This window comes from Phascolarctos cinereus, unplaced genomic scaffold (genome assembly GCF_003287225.1).
Source record: "Phascolarctos cinereus isolate Bilbo 61053 unplaced genomic scaffold, phaCin_HiC Scaffold_2;HRSCAF=192, whole genome shotgun sequence".
NCBI classification, from domain to species: domain Eukaryota; kingdom Metazoa; phylum Chordata; class Mammalia; order Diprotodontia; family Phascolarctidae; genus Phascolarctos; species Phascolarctos cinereus.
Window position 1 is genome coordinate 44,421,599 of NW_027555625.1, and position 18,739 is coordinate 44,440,337.

The 18,739-nt window shown below is 42.4% G+C and overlaps 1 protein-coding gene across 3 annotated transcripts in view; it reads left to right on the forward strand.

Annotated features, from left to right (window-relative positions):
- The window catches only part of ZNRF1 (zinc and ring finger 1), a 91,822-nt gene that overhangs the window by 45,683 nt on the left and 27,400 nt on the right, over window positions 1-18,739 (forward strand). For all 3 annotated transcript variants that reach the window (XM_020963553.2, XM_020963554.2, XM_020963551.2), the window contains exon 2: window positions 18,516-18,611. In XM_020963553.2, coding sequence (XP_020819212.1) covers window positions 18,516-18,611 — 96 coding nt within the window. The remainder of the gene's footprint in view (window positions 1-18,515; window positions 18,612-18,739) is intronic.

Here is an 18,739-nt window from a genome sequence, read left to right on the forward strand (position 1 = left end):
CCACATGGTGGCTCTTCAAACATTTGAAACAGCCGTCATCTTAAGAGTTTTTTCAGTCTTAGGTCAGTGATCCATCTAGCTATCCTGTGTATCTGTGTATCTATGTATCATCTGTCATCTTTCTGTCATCTTTTTGGTCCTCACAACAATCTTGTGCAGTAGGCTCTATTGTTATCCTCATTTCACATGAGAGGAAACTGAGGCACAGAGAGCTAAGATGCCTTGGATGCCTTGCTCAGGGTCACCCAGCTAGTAATGTTCTGAGGCAGAGATTTGAATTCAGGTCTTCCTGACTCCAGGTCTAACTTAGTGAGTGCCTCCATCCCCCCACTGCAGATCAGTACCTGCTCTGTGCTGAGGTTCAGAGAGTAGCCTGTGACTCTGAGATGATGTTTCCTAGGATTACATGGCTAGTGTGTGTCCAAAGTGGGATTTGAACTGAAAGCTTCCTTATTCCAAGGTGAGTTCAGTGTGGTCCAAATAGGCCCCAAAAGCTTCTTGTTATTGTTATTTTTAAAGTATGTTTATCGTGTTGTTCCGCTGGTAGAAGGTAAGACTCTGAGGGGCAGGGACTATTTCTTTTTTGTCTTTGTTTCACCAGCACCTAACACAGTGCCAGGTGCGTACCATAGTACACAGAGTGCTGGGCCTGGCTTCAGGAGGAACTGGGTTCAAATTCTGCCTTAGACACTTCCTGACTCTGGGACCCCAGGCAAATCATCTAACCTCTATTTGCCTCAGTTTCCCCATCTGCAAAATGAGCATAATAAAAGCATCTTTCTTCCGGGGTTGTTGTGAGGATCAAATGAGATAATTATAAAGTGTTTAGCACAGTGCCTAATACATAGGAGACACTATATAACTGTTGTTCTTGTTATTATGATCCTCACCTCTTCTCCTACACATTTGTGATGTGTAATTCTCGGTTTCCTTCAGTTCATCCTTATTATCACATATTCTTTAATCTCTTCACCATCCTGGTCATACTCCTCTAGGTGTGTTTTGAACAGGGCACCTCCCTTGTTCTAAACACTATGCAACTTTTATTTAGCAATTAGCTTTTTTTGACTACAACGTCCCACTATAAACTCATTGATTTGCTATCCATTAAATCCCTAAATTGGACCAAATGATCTCTAACAGCTATTCCATAATTGTGCAGACACTCTTACTAATGTACACAAACATGCCTCTCACAGCACCAAAACAAACAAACCAACCCAGATGTTATATCTGGAAAAGAGAAAAGGCTACATGGACTCTGGCTTTTGTACGTTGACCAAACAATTATCTACCTCCGTGTGAGAAGGCATGAAGAAATCGGGAAGACAGATAGCGTGAGGTGGTGAGGCATTTGGATAACTGGTAGCTTATTGAAATAATTGTTATGTTTCTTTCATCAGTAAAGTTTGCCAGCTCTCTTACCATCTGTGAAATTTCTAGTAGGCACCTTTCCTTAGTCTCCCAGAGAGGTGGCCCTGTTAGTTTTCCTCTCCTATGACCTCCTAAAAGTCAGACTTCTTTCTAGCCCTTGCTCTGGGGGCTTGGGTAACACAGGGGATCTCAAAGACAGAAATGGTTGTGAGTAGATTGAGCTTCCTCAGTTGTAAGATTCTTTTACCCCAGTGGTCTTTAAATAGCTTCTGTGGCCCAAGCATAAAATGAGCAGTCCAGGCTTCCCTGAAGTCTCTTCTCATTGTTAATTTGTTGTCTGCCAATATTTTCTCCTTTTTTTCCTTTGTTTTCTTCATCTGTAAGACATGGACGGCTGCCTTATTCTGTGGCATAGACTAAAAAGATGAGTAAATTAATACATGTGAAGGTACTAAACCCTGGGGTGAATGGAACCCTCCAGAGGCAGTGTTCGTACCGTACAGAAACACTCATCACTTGGGAAGTGAAAGCTGGAGCTTCTTGATTTTTCCCTGTAGATTTGTTAAGTGGGAAACAGACCACTAATCCAGCTGGATCAGGAGCTCTTCCTGGGGAGGGAGAGTATTCATGGGCTTGTGTCCTGCTACAGTTGCTGCCAGCAGGTCCCTGGAATTAGTGTGTTGAGCACGGGTCATTTTTTTTTTCATGTTGAGCAAGTGACCTGCCTGCCCAGAGCAACACAAGGTCATGTGGCAGCAGGAAGTAGGCTTTATGTTCAACGGTTACCAAGCATATAGAGGTGTTAACGCACCCAGGCGTGCATGTTTGTAAATGATAGCAGCTTTGTCAAGGGCCACGTGTTAGGCAGGAAATAACATGACTTCAGTGGGTTTTTAACAGACATCCTGTCAGTTTAGATAGTTTTACCCATTTCTCTTAACTCTTTCAGTCCATCCTAAATACAGTCATGAAGTTTCCTGGTTATAGAAGGTGATTGGTAAGAGGTAGGAGCAGAAGTCAGGAATGGACTGATCTAATATATCTTTTTACTTTAGACTATACAGATTGAACTGTTTAAAACACGTCCCAGTAAATGGGATATTATATGGAACCTTTTTACATGGCTATCACATATTTTGTATCCAGTGTGATTCTGTGATGCCAGATCGGTGTTCTTTAGGCTTTTTTCTTCCCCTGAAATACTTCTTTTCCCCTTCCCCCATCCTAAAGTGACCATCTAAATCCCACCCACTAACTTTAAAGCAGTCCCCAGCTTCCCATAATAAATTGAAATCACATGAACGCCCAGTTGAACAGATATGTGGGGCTGCGGAAACCACTAAGCTAATAAAATATTACTCTGTGATCTCATTGCGTGTTTGTTAATCTCTTCTAAAGCTTCCTGCCACTCCGTAGGAGGCCATCTCCAGCAGTCCTGATCTGTATCATGGCTCTGGAAGAGAATGTGGGGCTGGTGACTTTTCACAGCCTTCGATCACTTAAATCCAATTCACTTGCAAGTCCTGGCATCACCTTCTGGATGTCACGGTCCTCTGCAAGAACAGAGGACGAACAACAACAGCCAGTCCATAACGGGGACTGTAGTTAATCTCTTTGTATTATCCCAGTGCTGACTATTAGTAACTTGTTGCTCTATAAATGCACATATTCTGACCGTCTTGCTTCATTTAACTCCTCTATTGCAGACGTCATTGTAATTTTTGGTGAAACCACCCCAAAAGAGAGTATCTTACCTTATGACTCTGGATAGCAGTGGAACCTTCTTTGCTCCCTTGCCTTTAGGTTTCTTAATGTCTAGGACCATATCTTACGCTACTTTCTCTTTCTTTCTTTCCTTCTTACCTTCTTTCTTTTCTTAAACAGATTGAAGTTTAATAATGACACCATTAGTAGATTTACAGAAAATAAAAACTGTATCGTTACTTTTTTGATGGCTTAACTATAAGTCTCTGGGTTTAACCACAGTGCTTGGCAGAATGTGCACACGTTCGTGGACCAGGCATTCCTAGTCCAGACCTCTCACTTCAGGCAGCTCAGTGCTTGCTCTGGAATTGAGTCTTGAAGAGTTTCCCACAGTCAAGGTGTTAAACTCCAGGGTAGAAACAGATTAAGATGCAATTGGGAGATGTTTAACAAAACAAATAAAAATGCAGTAGAATATAGATAATGTTAATTTGTGGTTTTCTGAGTCAATATGCAGCCTGTCTGACCTACACTGGCCTCATACTTAATGAAATGGCCACCCTCTATCTTCTCTTACATGGCGATCTCATCAGTTACCATAGGTCAAATGGTCATCTATCTCTATTCAGACGATTCCCAGATCTGTATTTCCAGTCCTAGTCGCTCCTCCTGAGCCAAAGTCCCACATCACACACTCCCTTTTGTACATCTTGCACTGGCTGTCCCATAGGCATCTCCAGCACAGCATGTTCAGGACAAAACTTACTGCTGTTCTACCCAAACCCTGTCTTCCAGATGTCCCTCTTAGTACTGAAGGTACTCTCCCCAGGCATGCAGTCTTGAAACCTACTTGTTGGCCTTGACTGCTAGCTCTCCTTCACCACATGTGTCCGGTCCATCGCCCCATCTTGTAGTCTGTACCTTCAAAACTTCTCTGCTGTGTGTTCACTTCAGTCCCCTCACAGAGCCCCCACTCTGCTTCAGGCAGACCCTCATCACCTCTCACTGGCACTATTGCAGCAGTCATCTAATTGGTCTCTTTGCCTCGATTTTCTCTCTATTCCAGCTGGTTCTCCTCTCAGCTGCCAGGGTGAGGTTCTCTGAAAGTGCAGTCTGACCACATCATCCCTTTATCATTAAATCCCCTAGTTCCCTGATACCTCCAGGGTCAGATATAAAGTCTTGGCCTAATAAAGGCTAGCATTTATACAGCATTCTACAGGCTTGGAAAGTACTTTACGATTGTCATCTCATTTGATCCTCACAACAGTCGTGGGAGGTAAGTGCTATTATTATGTCTGTTTGGCAGATGAGAAAACTAAGGGAGACTGAAGTTTAAGTGACCTGTCCAGGGTCACGTAGCTTATGATGTCACATTTGAACGAAGGTCTTCTGACTCCAGCTTCCTTGTGCTACTTTTGAATTACTCATTGTGCCTAGAGTAGTGCTAAACCACCTAGGCTTTGTTTTGTCTCCCTCAGGCACCAAGAACAGCCAGCCAGGTGTGGGGAACTAAGCGCGTGTTTGATTACACTTGAACACCTCCCTGTCCAGGGTCGGGGTAGATCAGGGGGTTATGTCTGGTTTTGTTGTGAGCCTTAGGAGTAAAACATGATAGAACGCTGAAATGAAGAAACCTTGGAACCAAAAGTCTAGTGCTTCATGTATTTAGGGATTCCCAGTGCCACGTTTGTACCCGACCCCACTGAGAAGGCAATTGAGTGTTTCTTTTACTCACAGGTGGCTGCACCTCAGTTTCCTGATCTGTTTTAGATGACCCCTGAGGTCTCTCCCAGCTCGGTATCTATAAAACCATGACCCTTTATTTCCACCACCAGCCGGATAGCTCATAGTGGAGTTTTGTTTTGTTTTCATTGAATCTTGGCTATGTTGAGGATACCTTACTATTGTCTTGGATGTGTATCTAATTAGATGGAAAGTTCTTTAGAAACAAGATCATCTTGGCATTTTCTCTATCCTCATTCTTCTGGACCTCTCTGTAGCCTTTGACACTGTTGGGATCACTCTCTCCTCCTTGATATTCTCTTTTCTCCAGGTTTTCAGCATACCTCTCTTTACTGGCTCTTCTACCTTTCAGACCGCTCCTTCTCTGAATCTGTTGTTAGATCTTTCTCCAGCTCATTCCCTCTAACCATAGGTTTCCTTCAGGGTTCTGTCCTGGCCCTCTTCTCTTCTCCATCTGTACTACTTCAGTGGATGATCTCATTAGTTCCCATGGACTTAATTCCCATCTCTTTGCTGACAATTCTTAAATCTACTTGCCTTCCCGCAACCTCTCTGCTGGTCTCAGATCTGGTATCTCCACCTGCCTTTCAGACATCTCAAACTGGATGTCCAGTGGACATCTTAAACTCAGTACGGAACTCATTATCTTTCTGCCTAAACTCTCCCTTGCTCCTCACCTTCCCTTTTAGTGTAGAGGGCAACACCATCCTCCCAATCCCCCAGGTTCACAACCTAGGAGTCTTCCTGGACTCTTCACTATCTTGTCACCCTCCATATCCCAGTTATGCCAAAGTCTGTTGATTTCCCCTCTGCAACGTCTTTCAAACCTGCCCTCTGCTCTTCTCTGACATTGCCAGCTTCCTAGTGAAGACCCTCATCGCTTCACACTTGAATTATTGCAGTAGCTGCTGGTGAGAAATCAGTAGTTACCCCCACTCAGCCTCCAGTCTCTCCCCACTTCAGTACCTCCTCCATTTAGCCACTAAAGTGATTTTCCTGAAACACAAGTCCAATCATGTCATTTTCCCCTATTCAGTAAACTTCCAGTGGCTCCATATTGCCTCCAGTATCAAATAAAAAGTGCTTTTTTTGGCATTCAAGGTCCTTCATAACCTAGCTCCTTACTACCTTTCCAGTCTTCTTACGCCTTATATCCCATCTTGTACTTTTTGGTCTAGTGGCTCTGGCCTCTTGGCTGTTCCACGAACAAGACACTCCCATCTCTCAGCTCTGGGCATTCTCTCTGGCTGTCCCCATGCCTGAAATGGTCTCCCTCCTTTGCTTGGACTTCTGACTTCACTGGCTTCAAATTTCAGTTCCAATTTAGTTCCTTTCCTCTGTTAATTATTTCTTATTTATGCTATTTAGCTAGTTTGTACATTATTTGTTTGCATATTGTCTCCTCTATTAGATTGTAAGTACTTTGAGGGCAAGGACTGTCTTTTTACTCTTTTTGTGGTCTTGGGGCATAGCACAGTGCCTGGCACACTTAGTAGGTGCTTAATAAATGTTTACTAATTGATTGATCTTTGATTCATTTGTATCATGCTCAGTAAGGGGTGGGAATGAATACTCACTGGATTGAATAAACAAATAGAAGTGCTCATTAACATATACTCTGAAATACACAGCCACAGAAATGTTGCTGTTCTTTTAAAGCAGCTCTTTCTGTTGGTTCTGTTCAGTTGTGGAGAGTTGCTCAAGGGATGTGATTTATTTCATTTGGGAGAAAGACACGAGAGAAATCAGTAGTTACCCCCACTCAGCTACCTGTCTGCTAACCTTTGCCCATAGCTTTCCCACTGTAGATGAGAGGGGAAGGATCAAAATTTGAGGAGAAAGAGCTTATATTTGAAAAGTTCTTCAAGAAACCTTTATAGAGGGCTTCATCTACTTCAAGTGCCGTAAGCAAACCACACTCCCTGCTACTGACATGAACTCCACAGAGTCTCAGTTCTTTCTGTTCTTCCTGTTCACTTGTAGCCACACAGTCCTGATTACAGAATGCTCTAACATACATTCAGCAGTGGGGTGGGACATGAAGGGTCACAGACAGGATGTGTTCAGTGCCAACCAGGATTTTAGTCATTGTTTTTAAGATAAATGACCTCTTTAGGTAGCAAGCATCCAGTGGTCTCATTGGGAAGTTCCTTTGATTGTCTAGAGCATCTATAGCTTCAGCCTCACCTTCCTGCTCATTAAATAGCCAAGGAAGTCATCGTCTGTCAAGAGTAGAGGGAAAATGCCCTAGCATCCCCACTGAATCATGTTTACTGTGGCATTTGGATTGGAGCATTGGCAAATGAAACTTTCCTTATCAGCTTTTAGTCTTATACCAGTTTTTTCTTTGCTGCTTTAGCTGGAGCAGCTCATATCTGGGAGTTCTCCAAGTTGCAGGAAAGAAGGTAGACACTTCATTTACCTTTTTCCCTTTTCTGATTTGATCATGATGGTTTTGTAAAGACTTGGCTGTTTTAAGGTGCTTAATTCTACCATGTGAATCATTTTCTTTTGAGAATTAGATCAAGGTATTCTTATCCCTCCCCTTCTTCTCTCCCCCTCAGCTTCTCCATGAGAAACCATGTGCCCTTAGCTGCCTCCTCCATTCACTTGCATCTAAGCCCAAAGTGTTGAAAGTGTTTCAATAAGTGGGTGTGATCTTTGCTTAGGAGGGGCTGAGCCTGGGCAAGAAGCCAGTCAGCTAGCTTTCATTTTGCCGAATGGCAGATATCAGTCTGCTGCGGAAAAATGTGCTGAAACTGCTGTTTTCTGTAAAATAAATACAGACAGTCAGTGTTTTGGTTAAACAGTTAATAAGATGGTCCATAGATGAGTCTTTGGCTTTCTGGTGATTTTCTTCAGATTCAGAGGACCTATCTACATTAGCAGACAAACAGATTTTGTGTACAGTGCAGGAAGTAACTAATCACTTAGTGAATATAAATTCCATTTCGCAGTGAGCTAAATACCGTATTCAACCTGATCCAGTGGTAATGTTCACACATTTTTCCCATTCTTGCCATTGGCTGTCTAGACAGTAAAGTGAGCAGCAGGTGGCTTCAGAAGTCCAGAAATAAACTATTGACTTAATATAGGCTTAGCCTTAAAGAACTTAGCATATGTTCTTTCCCTCTGTGTCCTTCATCCTTTTCCTACTCCTCAAGCACACAGGTTTCATTTAGAGTCTGGACTCTTAACTACATCAGAAAAGAATTTGGGGCCTGAAAAACTTGTGGGACTATAGCAAGATATACCAAATCCAAATTTTGTTTCATTTAGGAAAGTCCATTGAAGGTAAGGGTGTTAACAATGAACCTCATGACTCTTGACAGTAGGACTGTTTGCCTGATTAAATACTGCATATTTCCTAGGGTTAACTTTTAGTGACTAGTGTTGGGACATTCCATAAATCCCATAGGTGAAGGGGTCATGGATTTCTCTCTTGGAATTATAATTATCCTCTTTGCCCTTTTTAAGAAAGATGGCTTCTTTCCCTACTCTTATCCCTTGGGAAGCAGAAAGAAGGCTGGGAAATTGTGCTCACAGCTGGCATGATGAGCATGCTTTGGCAGCACCCAGGAACAGAACTGAAAAATCCCTTCTCTGTATGCTCTCCTTTCAGGGTGTGGGGAGATGTGGTATCTAAAGAAATGCAGTAGAAGTGGGGAGCGGCATGATAGGAAAGCTTGCCAACTCACTCAGCCACCACCAAGGTGTTCTCTAGCTGGACTGAGAAAGTTTCTTATCTAGCTTGTAGACAATCCTAGGTGACTTAAGCATACATTAGCCAAAAGAATGCTATATACCCTCCATTCCCCCATCCTCCAGCTAATATTCTGGTTGGAGCACAAGTGGATGGCTTTCAAACAAAAACCAAGGCTTTGCCATCTATACTTTATTAGGTTTGCCCTAAAAAAATCTTGCTGAGGAAAATCAGTTCAGTGGATAATGACTTAAGGCCACCATGCTTCTAGCCACCCACAACCTCTGCCCCCCAACAAATAACTCAGGACCTCACTTAAGGCCATCCTGGAATTCTTGACCTTCTCAATGTTGTTACTTCCCAGGGAAGCAGCCTGGTGCAGTGGTAAGAGCCCGGGATTTGGAATTAGCAGCCTGGGCTTAAACTCCCACCTCGGCCACTTAACACCTGTGTGACCTCAGGCAGGTCTCTGTATCTCTCTGGGCCTTAGTTTTGTCATCTGTAAAATGAGGGCGTGGGACTGGAATACTTGATGTATCTTTGAGCCTATGACTGTGTCAAAGTGAGGCTTGATGAGAGGAACAGCATGTGGACCTGTTCTGTTTATCATTTTTATCAATGGCAGATGAAGGCAGAGACAGCCTACTTATTGGAGCATAAAACTGGGCAAGAAAGCAGACGGCAGACAAATTGTTGGATAAAAGAATTGGAATCTAAATAATCTCACAGGTTGGAATAATGGACCAAATTTACTAAGATGAAATCCATGTAGATAATTGTCAAATTCTGCATTTGGATTTTTAAAGAACAGGATGGTAGAGGTCTAGCTAAGCAAATGAAAAGGACTTGGGCCTTTAATAGAATGCAAGCTCAGCATGAGTCACAGGCAGCAGCAGGCTGCTTTAGTCTTCAGTCGGCTGCATTTAGAGTAGCATGATGTCCAGAATAATAAGGGAGATTATCATTCCACTGTACTTCATCTTCATTGGAACACACCTGGAGTATGGAGTTGAGTCGTGGGCACGCCATCTTTTTTTTTTTAAGTAACATTGTTTTTTGCCCAGTTACATGTAAAGACAATTTTTAACATTCAGTTTTTAAAAAATTTTGAATTCCAATTTTTCTTTCTCCCTCCCTCACTTCCCCTCTCCCTGAGATAGCAAGCAATTTGATATAGGTTATATATGTTCAATCATGGAAAACATATTACCATTTTAGTCATGTTGTAAAAGAAGACACAGACCCAAAGGGAAAAAAAAATACAGAAAATGAAAAAAAGTGTACTTTGATCTGCATTCAGACTGCATCAGTTTTTTCTCTGGAAGTGGGCAGCATTTTTCTTCACGAGTCCTTTGGAGTAGCCTTGGATCATTGTATTGCTGAGATTAGCTAAGTCATTCACATTTAATTATCGTACAATATTGCTCTTACTGGTTCTGCTCACTTCACTTTGCATCAGTTCATAGAAGTCTTTCTAGGTTTTTCCGAAATCTGCCTGTTCATCATTTCTTACAGCACAGCAGTATTCCATTACGATCATATAGTGCGACTTGTTAAGCCATTCCCAATTGATGGGCATTCACTCAATTTCCAATTCTTTGCCACAAAAAGAGCTGTTACGAATATTTTTGTACAAATAGGTCCGGTCCCCCTTTTTTGATCTCTTTGATCACTAGAGACCTAGTAGTGGATCAAAGAGTATGCACAGTTTTATAGCCTTTGGGGCATGGTTTCAAATTGTTCTCCAGAATGGTTGGATGAGTTCACAACTCCACCAACAGGGGCACCGCATCTTAAGAAGGCCATAGACAACTGGGAGTAAATCCAGAGGAGGATGAAGAGGATGTTAAGGGGACTGGAAACCTTAATGATTAAAGGAGCTGGGAGTGTTCAGCCTGAAGATGTGAAGATTTAAGGGAGGAGTTTGGTATTCAAGTATTTGAAAGTCTGGAATGTAGAAGAGAGAGTTTTCCTGGTCTCAGGATCGCTGGATAGAAGTTAACAGAAGTAGACTTGCAGACAGTTAGAGCTTCCTAACCGTTGGAGCTATCCAAAAGTGGAGTATATTGCCTCAGTAGATAATGAGTTTCTCATCTTTGGAGATCTTCAAATAGATAAGGGGGAAGGGAACAAGCATTTATATGGTGTCTGCTACTGCCAGGCACTGTGCTAAAGCACTTTACAAGTATTATCTCATTTGATCCTCAGAACAACCCTGCCAGATGTGTTTTTTCTATTTTACATTTGAAGAAACCGAGATAAGCAGAAGTTAAGTGGCTTTCCCAGGGTCACATAGCTAGTAAGTGTTTGAAGCCAGATTTGAATTCGGGAATCTGACTCTAGCTAGGCCCAGCACTCTAACCACTGCACCACCTAACTGCATCTAACAATATCTAGCACATATACAGCACTGTAAGGTTCGCAAGGAAGTTTACACGTATTATCTCATTTGAATCCTCACAACAGCCCTGAAAGAAGGTGCTATTATTATCCCCATTTTTACAGACGAGGAAACTGAGGCAGCCAGCAGTTAAATGACTTGCTCAGGGACACATAGCTGTCAAGTTGCTGAGACTGGATTTGATTTTAAGTCTTCCTGACCTCAGGCTTGGCGTTCCATCCACTGAGCCACCTACCTAGCGCTGATTCTGTGACTACTTATCAGAGATATTGTAAAGGAAATTCCTGCCCAGATACGACTTGGACTTGGTGACTGGAGGTCCCTTCCACCTCTGAAATTTCACCTTTCATCTCCTCTCCCCCACCATTTCCCTTCTCCCCCCATCCCTGGGGAAAAAAATTCTTTAATTACTCTTCTGGGTCTTTCTTTGGAAGAATACCAGATTAGAGGTGCAAGGGGAGAGGAAGTACAGATCAAGCAAATAATTAATTAATTAATCATTAATGGCTAGATGTTAATAGCTTAAGACTATTGCTTCTAGGAAATATGTCTGTTTTTCACTTAGCTGGAAGGATGTTTAGCCCACACCTTCCCTGCTAACCAGGAATGCTCCAGGAAATAGGATCATACAATCAATCAGTAAACATTTACATGTTGTCCATTTCATCATTCATAGTTTATATGCCTGAGAATTCTTCCTTGGGGAACCTAACCATTTGTGTGTAGATAGATTCATTGGAGCTTTTTCATTCTGAGTTTATATGAGTTCTGTAAATGTAATGCTCATATGCATGCTAAAAAGTCACCTTTTGAAGAGCATTAAGTTCTTATATATGTCACTTTGGAGCCTGACAGACACATGAGATCTAAACTTGCATATTTCAACAAACATTAAGCACTCAGTGGAGTGCTCTGCTAAGTCTTGGGAAAGATATAAACAGCAAGATTTGATCCCTGCCCTCATCAGAGCTTGTGTCATTTAAAGAAGGAACTAAACAACAGGGAAGATGTTTAGGGATTGAAAGACCAGTAGAAAACAGATCATTATTAAGAAAGATGGTAGAGAATCTGGGAATCTACTGACTGACCTCCCTCTCTATGTGTGAGTGGTAAAAATGATGATTAATACTTTTAAAAATTACTTTCCTTTTTATAAAAGGAAAAAAATCCCTTTTGTTGATCTCGTTTAGCCTTCTGAATTTTCAGGTGGCAAGACTGAGGCCCAAAGACTGGATGATAAGTGGTGTGGTTTCTCTAGAAGAGGCGCTGGGACTAAAATTGAGACTCGCTTTTCTTTTAAAGTCAGTGTCTTATATGCTTGGTTTAACTGAAATGAATTCAAAAGGCATGCCTCATTTCCCCACCAATCTTGTTCCGTGACCCAATTAAACATAATTGGGTTCTGAAACTTCAACTGAAGCTCCTCAAAGAGCTACCGGCCATTTTGGTGGGTCTCATCTCTGCCTCACTCTTCCCTGCTGCAGATAGCGCCTCCTGACTAGGTTGGCAAGCTAGAGATGCCTCCTCCAGCTCCCCGGGGGCCCATCCTTTCTTGACATTTGCTGTGGTGCCCGGATGCCTGCCAGTCAGGAGGCAGAGGGCTCCCCTCCACAGCTTCCTTTCTGCTCCTCCAAGATGACACTCCATCTGCAGTGCCTTTGTTCTAGTGAGCTGTTCCTGTGCCTGAAATGCTCTTCCTCTTCACCTCCACCTCTTACCTTCCCTTGCTTCCTTCAAGCCTCAGCCCCCACAAGCTGCTGGTTTCCCTACCCCCCCATCTACTCTGCTTACATCCTCTGTGGACCTAGTTATTGACATATTGACTCTGCCGTTACAGGGCAGTGAATAGGAATGGTGGACCTGGAGTCAGGAAGACCTCAGATACTAGCTGTGTGACCCTGGGCAGGTCACCTAACCCTGTTTGCCTCAGTTTCCTCATCTGTAAAATGGAAAGAATAGTACCTACTCCGACAGATTGTTTTGAGGCTCAAATGAGGTAATTTGTAAAGTGCTCTACAAACTTTAGAGTTATGTAGAAATGTTGGCTGTTATTAACAGCAGTAGTAGTATCATCAATAAATAGTGCCTGGATTATAATAAGGGCTTAATAAATGCATTTTGATCGATTGATATTTATGGAGTGTCTTGTCCAGGTCTTGCATTTTCATTTGAAAAACTTCTGTGTGATAACAATGTTGTTCCCAAATTGCATTTCAGTAATAATGAGACCTTTGAAAACATAGGGACTCTACTGTGGCCAGCAGTTCTGCAGCTTTGAGCGGTTGCCTTACTATCATTAATTCTATGGTAGCCTTCTCTGAATCAGAATTCTGAACACGCTTTAGGGTTGTTTTATTCTCATTTTGGCATCATAGTACCTCAGTGCAACTTCTTCAGAAGTCTTGTTTTGCTTTTGGCTGTGATCTGTGTTTTCACTTGAGTAAAACGTAAAACGCAAAAGAAAAGCCAACTGTGGGAAAGGTGAATAGACAGTTAACAAGAAAAAGAAAAAAACCCATCTCAGCCCTCATTATGCAAGGCCTTCTGACTGTGTTTTATGTCAGAATTGGCAAGCAGCCATTCAGAGTGCAGGGGAGGAATCAGGGGTCTCTCACTCTATCAGTGACTAGAAGATTCTGCCACGCTGCAAAGTCAACAGGTGTAGACCCTTTGAAGAACTAATGCCAGGCCTGACCCCTTGTGTGCCAGTGTAGACTCATTCAGAAAAGTTCATCATGAGGTTGGCCACAGAGTGGCTGTCCTTAGCTGAGGCAGAAAACACTTGTCGTCTGTGAAAATGGTGGGAGGGCTTACACAGAGGAAAAACAGGGACCCTGGAAGTATTGAAGGGAAGTGGGGAATTATGAGGGGCCCTTGAAAGGAAGACCGAGGCTTTGTCTTCCATTGGTTAGGTACTAGTTAATTCTGCAGTGGTTCCTAGCCTGCCTCTGCACATACTGTGAATATTCAGAACCTTAAGAAGGCTAAAGAAGCTAAATCACAAATGGAGAAAAAACAAGAAAATATGTTACTGAGGAACTGGACTGGATCTCGTATTAGCATATAGGCTTTCTTGCCCTAGCCAGAAAGAGCTGGAGCAGGTACCCCCAGGTAGAGCGTAGTCTTCAGGAATGTGACCTTTTATTACCGTCAGAGTTTTTCCTTTTTTCTAGCCTCTGCTTACGGGGCCAGTGAATACATTATTGGCCACTCCCCGATCTCTTTCGAGACAGGTATGCACATCACTAGCCCAGAGGAGCAAAAGCAAATCGCACATGGGATGTTTGGGAGGCTTGTGGACCGTGGATTCACAGGTTGGAAAAAGCCAGACCTGCTGATTCTGTCTTTGACCAAGAGGATTCTGGGACTCTGACTGACCCATACCAGAGCACCGAATGAACTATGCAGTGTTATAGGGGAGGAAACAGGGATCCACAGCAACTGCTAGAAACAATGCCCTGGATTGTATACAGAATTTTAAGGAAGAGCAGTCAGTCCTATGCCTGCCCTTTGAACTTCCAGCTGTGATAAATCCATTTAATAAAATCCATTAATCAAGTCCTATTATCTTCAAACACCATAAGGATAGGACAGAAAAAGAATTCTTCTTGGTTCATAACCAAGAATTAAACGAGGAGAGTGGCGTGATGTCTAGTTCCTCCAGAAGAGGCTGGGCTGGAAGGGTGTCTGAGCCGGCCCCGAAAGCTTCTCAGTCCCTCATTGTCTTTTGTGCTCTGGAAAGAAAAAGGATCTCAGCCGATTCTCTCCCACCTTCCCCCTTTTTTCCTATCCTTTACCCCTGGTTGCTTCTCTTGATTCTTCTGTCTGTTTATCCCTTCAGGTGATCCCAGAGACAGGCAGAACTAGGGCAGCTGTTAAAATAGCACATCAGCATGAAGGAGGGAGGGCGGAAAATGGAGCAATGTGCTGTAACCACAAGATTTGGCGAAATCAGGTCTTAAAGGAGAAGCTTAATTTGGGGACATGGAGGTTGGTATTGACACAGCCCGTCACATGTATACAAATAAAATGGGCAAAGCGGGAGACTAGAAGTCAGACCGGCAATTCCAATGAGACCCTAGGCCAGTATTCCCTGTTATACCTCGGTTCCCCTTTCTGTCAAATGGGAATGAGCATCCAGTCCATTTTCTGCTTCAGTTCTGGGAAGTACATTAAATGATAAAGAAAATGTGCTCAACAAATATGAGGTAGCTTGCTGAATAAGTAATAATATTATTATCATCATGTAAGGCTTACATAGAATGTAAGTCTTAGAGGGCAGGGACTCTTTCATTTTTGAATGAAATGCTGCTGCTGCTGCTGTTGTTACTACTCCTATATTCATTTAAATATTTTTGAAAGAAAAGTATCTTGAAGTTCTGTGATGCCTAGATCTCAGTTCCTGGAAGTTGAAAACCAGTACAGGACTCTAAATGCTCCAGCAGAAAAAATTTCCTCAATTGATCGGGGAGAAATATATGCTGAAGAATAGGAACCAGCTGAGTTCTTGCAAATCTATTCTGATCACAAGAAGAAAAAAGAAATTTGGTTCTTAACTTTGAACAGGCAAGGCCCTATATTATCCTCTTCTAAGTAACAGCCCATCCTTGATAGAGCAAACCAGAAGAGAACTGGGTTTTCCAGAATTTGGTTCATTTCAACAAATATATGAAATAAGCAGTATAGTCTACTGGATGAGGGAGACAAAGAATAAATTAGATGGAGCAGAATAATTGGACTTTCTGGGTTTGAACCATTCTTTGAAAGTATCGTGACTTCATAGCCTCCTAGCTTGAGCGTGGTTCCCCTAATTGCCCCTGCTCTTCCTGAAAGCAAATGAACAGAAAGAGATTCCTCAACTCCAGTTGTTAGTTCCAGACCTGTCCTAACTGGTAGTAGAAGCCTGTGAGTGACTCAGTGGAAATTTCAGACTTCATGGTCTTGGCCCTAGCAGTCATGTGCTAAGAAGTATTTTTCTTTATGTAGTTCGTGAGTATTTCTTGAGGTAATTACTGCTCTTCAGAAGTGGGGTTGGGATGAGCCTGGAGAAATGGCAGTAGTAAGGATTTTGGTACCCTGTAGTAACTTACCTGCTGTCCTTCTTGCTAAGTAACAAGGAAGGTACTCATCCGGCTTTCATGGAGATGGGAAGGCAAGTCTGTGGTCAGAAACTCTTAGGAAATGCTTTGAGGTCTGGTTTACAGTGTTCTGTCTTAACAAAGTTAACAAAGAATATGTATTAGATATCTACAGATAGGCCTTTCATTTGATTGGGGCTTGCAGAGTTTTTTTCCTTAATTGGTAGCCATATTTCCTGGTGATTTAATATTCAGGTAGCTAATAAAGACTGCATCATTTCCTGTCTCTTAGGGATGTCTAAGTGAAATGTAACTGAATTTTAAATTAAAAACTGAACGATGGAATTTGTTCCCATCCCAGTAGAATGTAAGCCTCAGAGGGCAGGGACTCTTTGGTTTTTGTTTGTCTATCCATAGTGTCCCAGCACAGTGACTTACTACATGGCACTAAATGCTTATTTAATTGAATCCCAATCACCAAATAACATTTCAGTAAAGTACACATGAAGTTAGTTTTTTGTTCCTCGTGGATGTAAAATAGAGCCTCCTTCTTGGCTTTTTGTCCTTTAGCTTCTTGTTAAAATATGGTCTGCAAACTATACTTATAAAATGAATGGTATATACAGTGTCATTTAGGGTGCAAATCTGAGATTCTTTACCTTTCTTTGCCTATCAATAGAATTTCCAGAAAACACTGAGATACCCACCTGATGCATAGTAGAAATTACCCAGGGCCCAGATTCTGCAGAATAGAAGGCAGGAAGAGATAAGAGAGGCCCGGAGTGGGGCTAAAAAAAAAATTGGTATTCATAGTACTTTGCATTCATGTAGTATTTTGTACTTTACAAAGTACTTTCAGAAGGTGGGGTTTAAATTGGTCTTGAACAAGGAATCTCAAGAGTCAGAGGGGAAGAAGAGAGGATTCTAAGCCTGACATCAGGATAACCAAGGCGAATAAACACGTGAAGACGGAAGCTGGAGTCGTGTTGTATGCAAGGAAGGTTAATTTAGCTGGATCCTAAAGAGAGTCAAGTGTATAAGAAAACTGGAAAGGTGGGAAAGGTTTAGGTTGGAAGAGTTTTAAATGCCAAAGAGGATTTTTTTATACTTGATCTTGAAGGTAGTAGGGAGCCACTGCAACTTAGTGAATAGGAGAATGGCAGGGAGTCTTTGGCAGCTGAATGGAGTCAGTGAGACTAATTCAGGGACCATTGCAATAGTCTGGGTAAGAGGTGATGAAGACTGGTACTAGAGTGGTGACTCTGGGAATGGAGGAAAGGGTATATTTCCAAGAAATGCCCCAATGAAGATTTGGCAATGGATTGGCTGTGTGGGTTAAGTGAAAAGTCAAGGAATAAGTATACCAAGGTTGTGAGCCAGGTTGATGAACAAAGAGGATTGTGGTGTTCTTGACAGTAATAGAGAAGTTGCAAAGAAGAGGAGGTGACTTGGTGAATCAGAAGTCCTCTGTAAGGGGTTTCAAATTTCCAGGGACTTGCAAGAAATAAATTTCTAAAGCTTAATCAAATTTTGTATGAAACTCTGAAAGAAGCAAAGGGCTTAATCCTTCAGTGGCAGATTATAGTGCTGAATTTAATTAATGCTACTGTTTACAAAGCCAAGGCTTCTTTGTGCAGATCTAGGGGTAATGAGCATAGATTACAACAACAGGATGCAGGTCAGATAGCAAGACCTTGATCACTACACATTCTAAACCCAGAACATGTTTCGTTGAGTTTGTGAAATACTCTTCTGTTTAGTAGTTGACAAAGATATCTCAAGTCGTCCTGATCTATATCTTGACACTGGGCCCAGATGGCTCCCAAGGAGAAAATAAGGTTGGTGACTTTGCACAGCCCTCCCTCACTTAAACTCAATCCACCTGCAAGTCAGGGCATCACCTTCCTGATGCCATGGCCCTCTTTGAGAACGAAGGACAAACAACAACAGTGACAAAGTCATATATATCTTGAGCCTGTACAGCCAGAGAAACAGACCATTGCTTACTCAGTGGGGTAACTTTGCCATCCTTGTCCCTGAGTAGGAGGGGGCCCCCGGAATATGAGATAGGAGTGCTAACTGATGATTTCTGTTTATAAGTAGGTGCTTCCTTCCCCCAGTCTCTCCCCTTTGCCAAAGTGGGGTTGGGGGGTTGGAGAGGTATTTGCCAGCTATAATTCAAGAACTGATTATTCATGTCAGTTGTTTTCAGGTCTCCTCATTCCTGCTGTCCTTCTTCTCTCCCTCCCCTCTCCCCTCAGTAAAAAAGCAAATTTTCCTGCTACTTGTAAAGCACTAACGGAAGAACAGAGGCGAGGGGAAAGTTTGGTGAGGATAGGTTTTAGCAAGCTAGGATGTTGAAACCAAGGATGAAAGTGTTGAATGAATGAACGAATGAATAAATTTGATTTCTCCCTGTGGTGATGGTTAGTTGAATGTGCACCATAGTTAATATATACATCTTTGGTTTAGAAAAATACATCTCATCATGTTTTCTTCTCTCTTTCAGGTTTCAAGTGCCCCATTTGCTCTAAGTCTGTGGCTTCTGATGAGATGGAAATGCACTTTATAATGTGTTTGAGCAAACCGCGCCTCTCCTACAATGGTAAGGAAGGGCTTAGCTTCTCTCCAAGGCGTTTTCAGGCTTCAGCCTGTCGACCCAAAACAGCAGATTCCGTAGGGAATACCACTACATGGTAGAGTTGTTCAGGTGCTCTCTAGATCAGGGTGTTC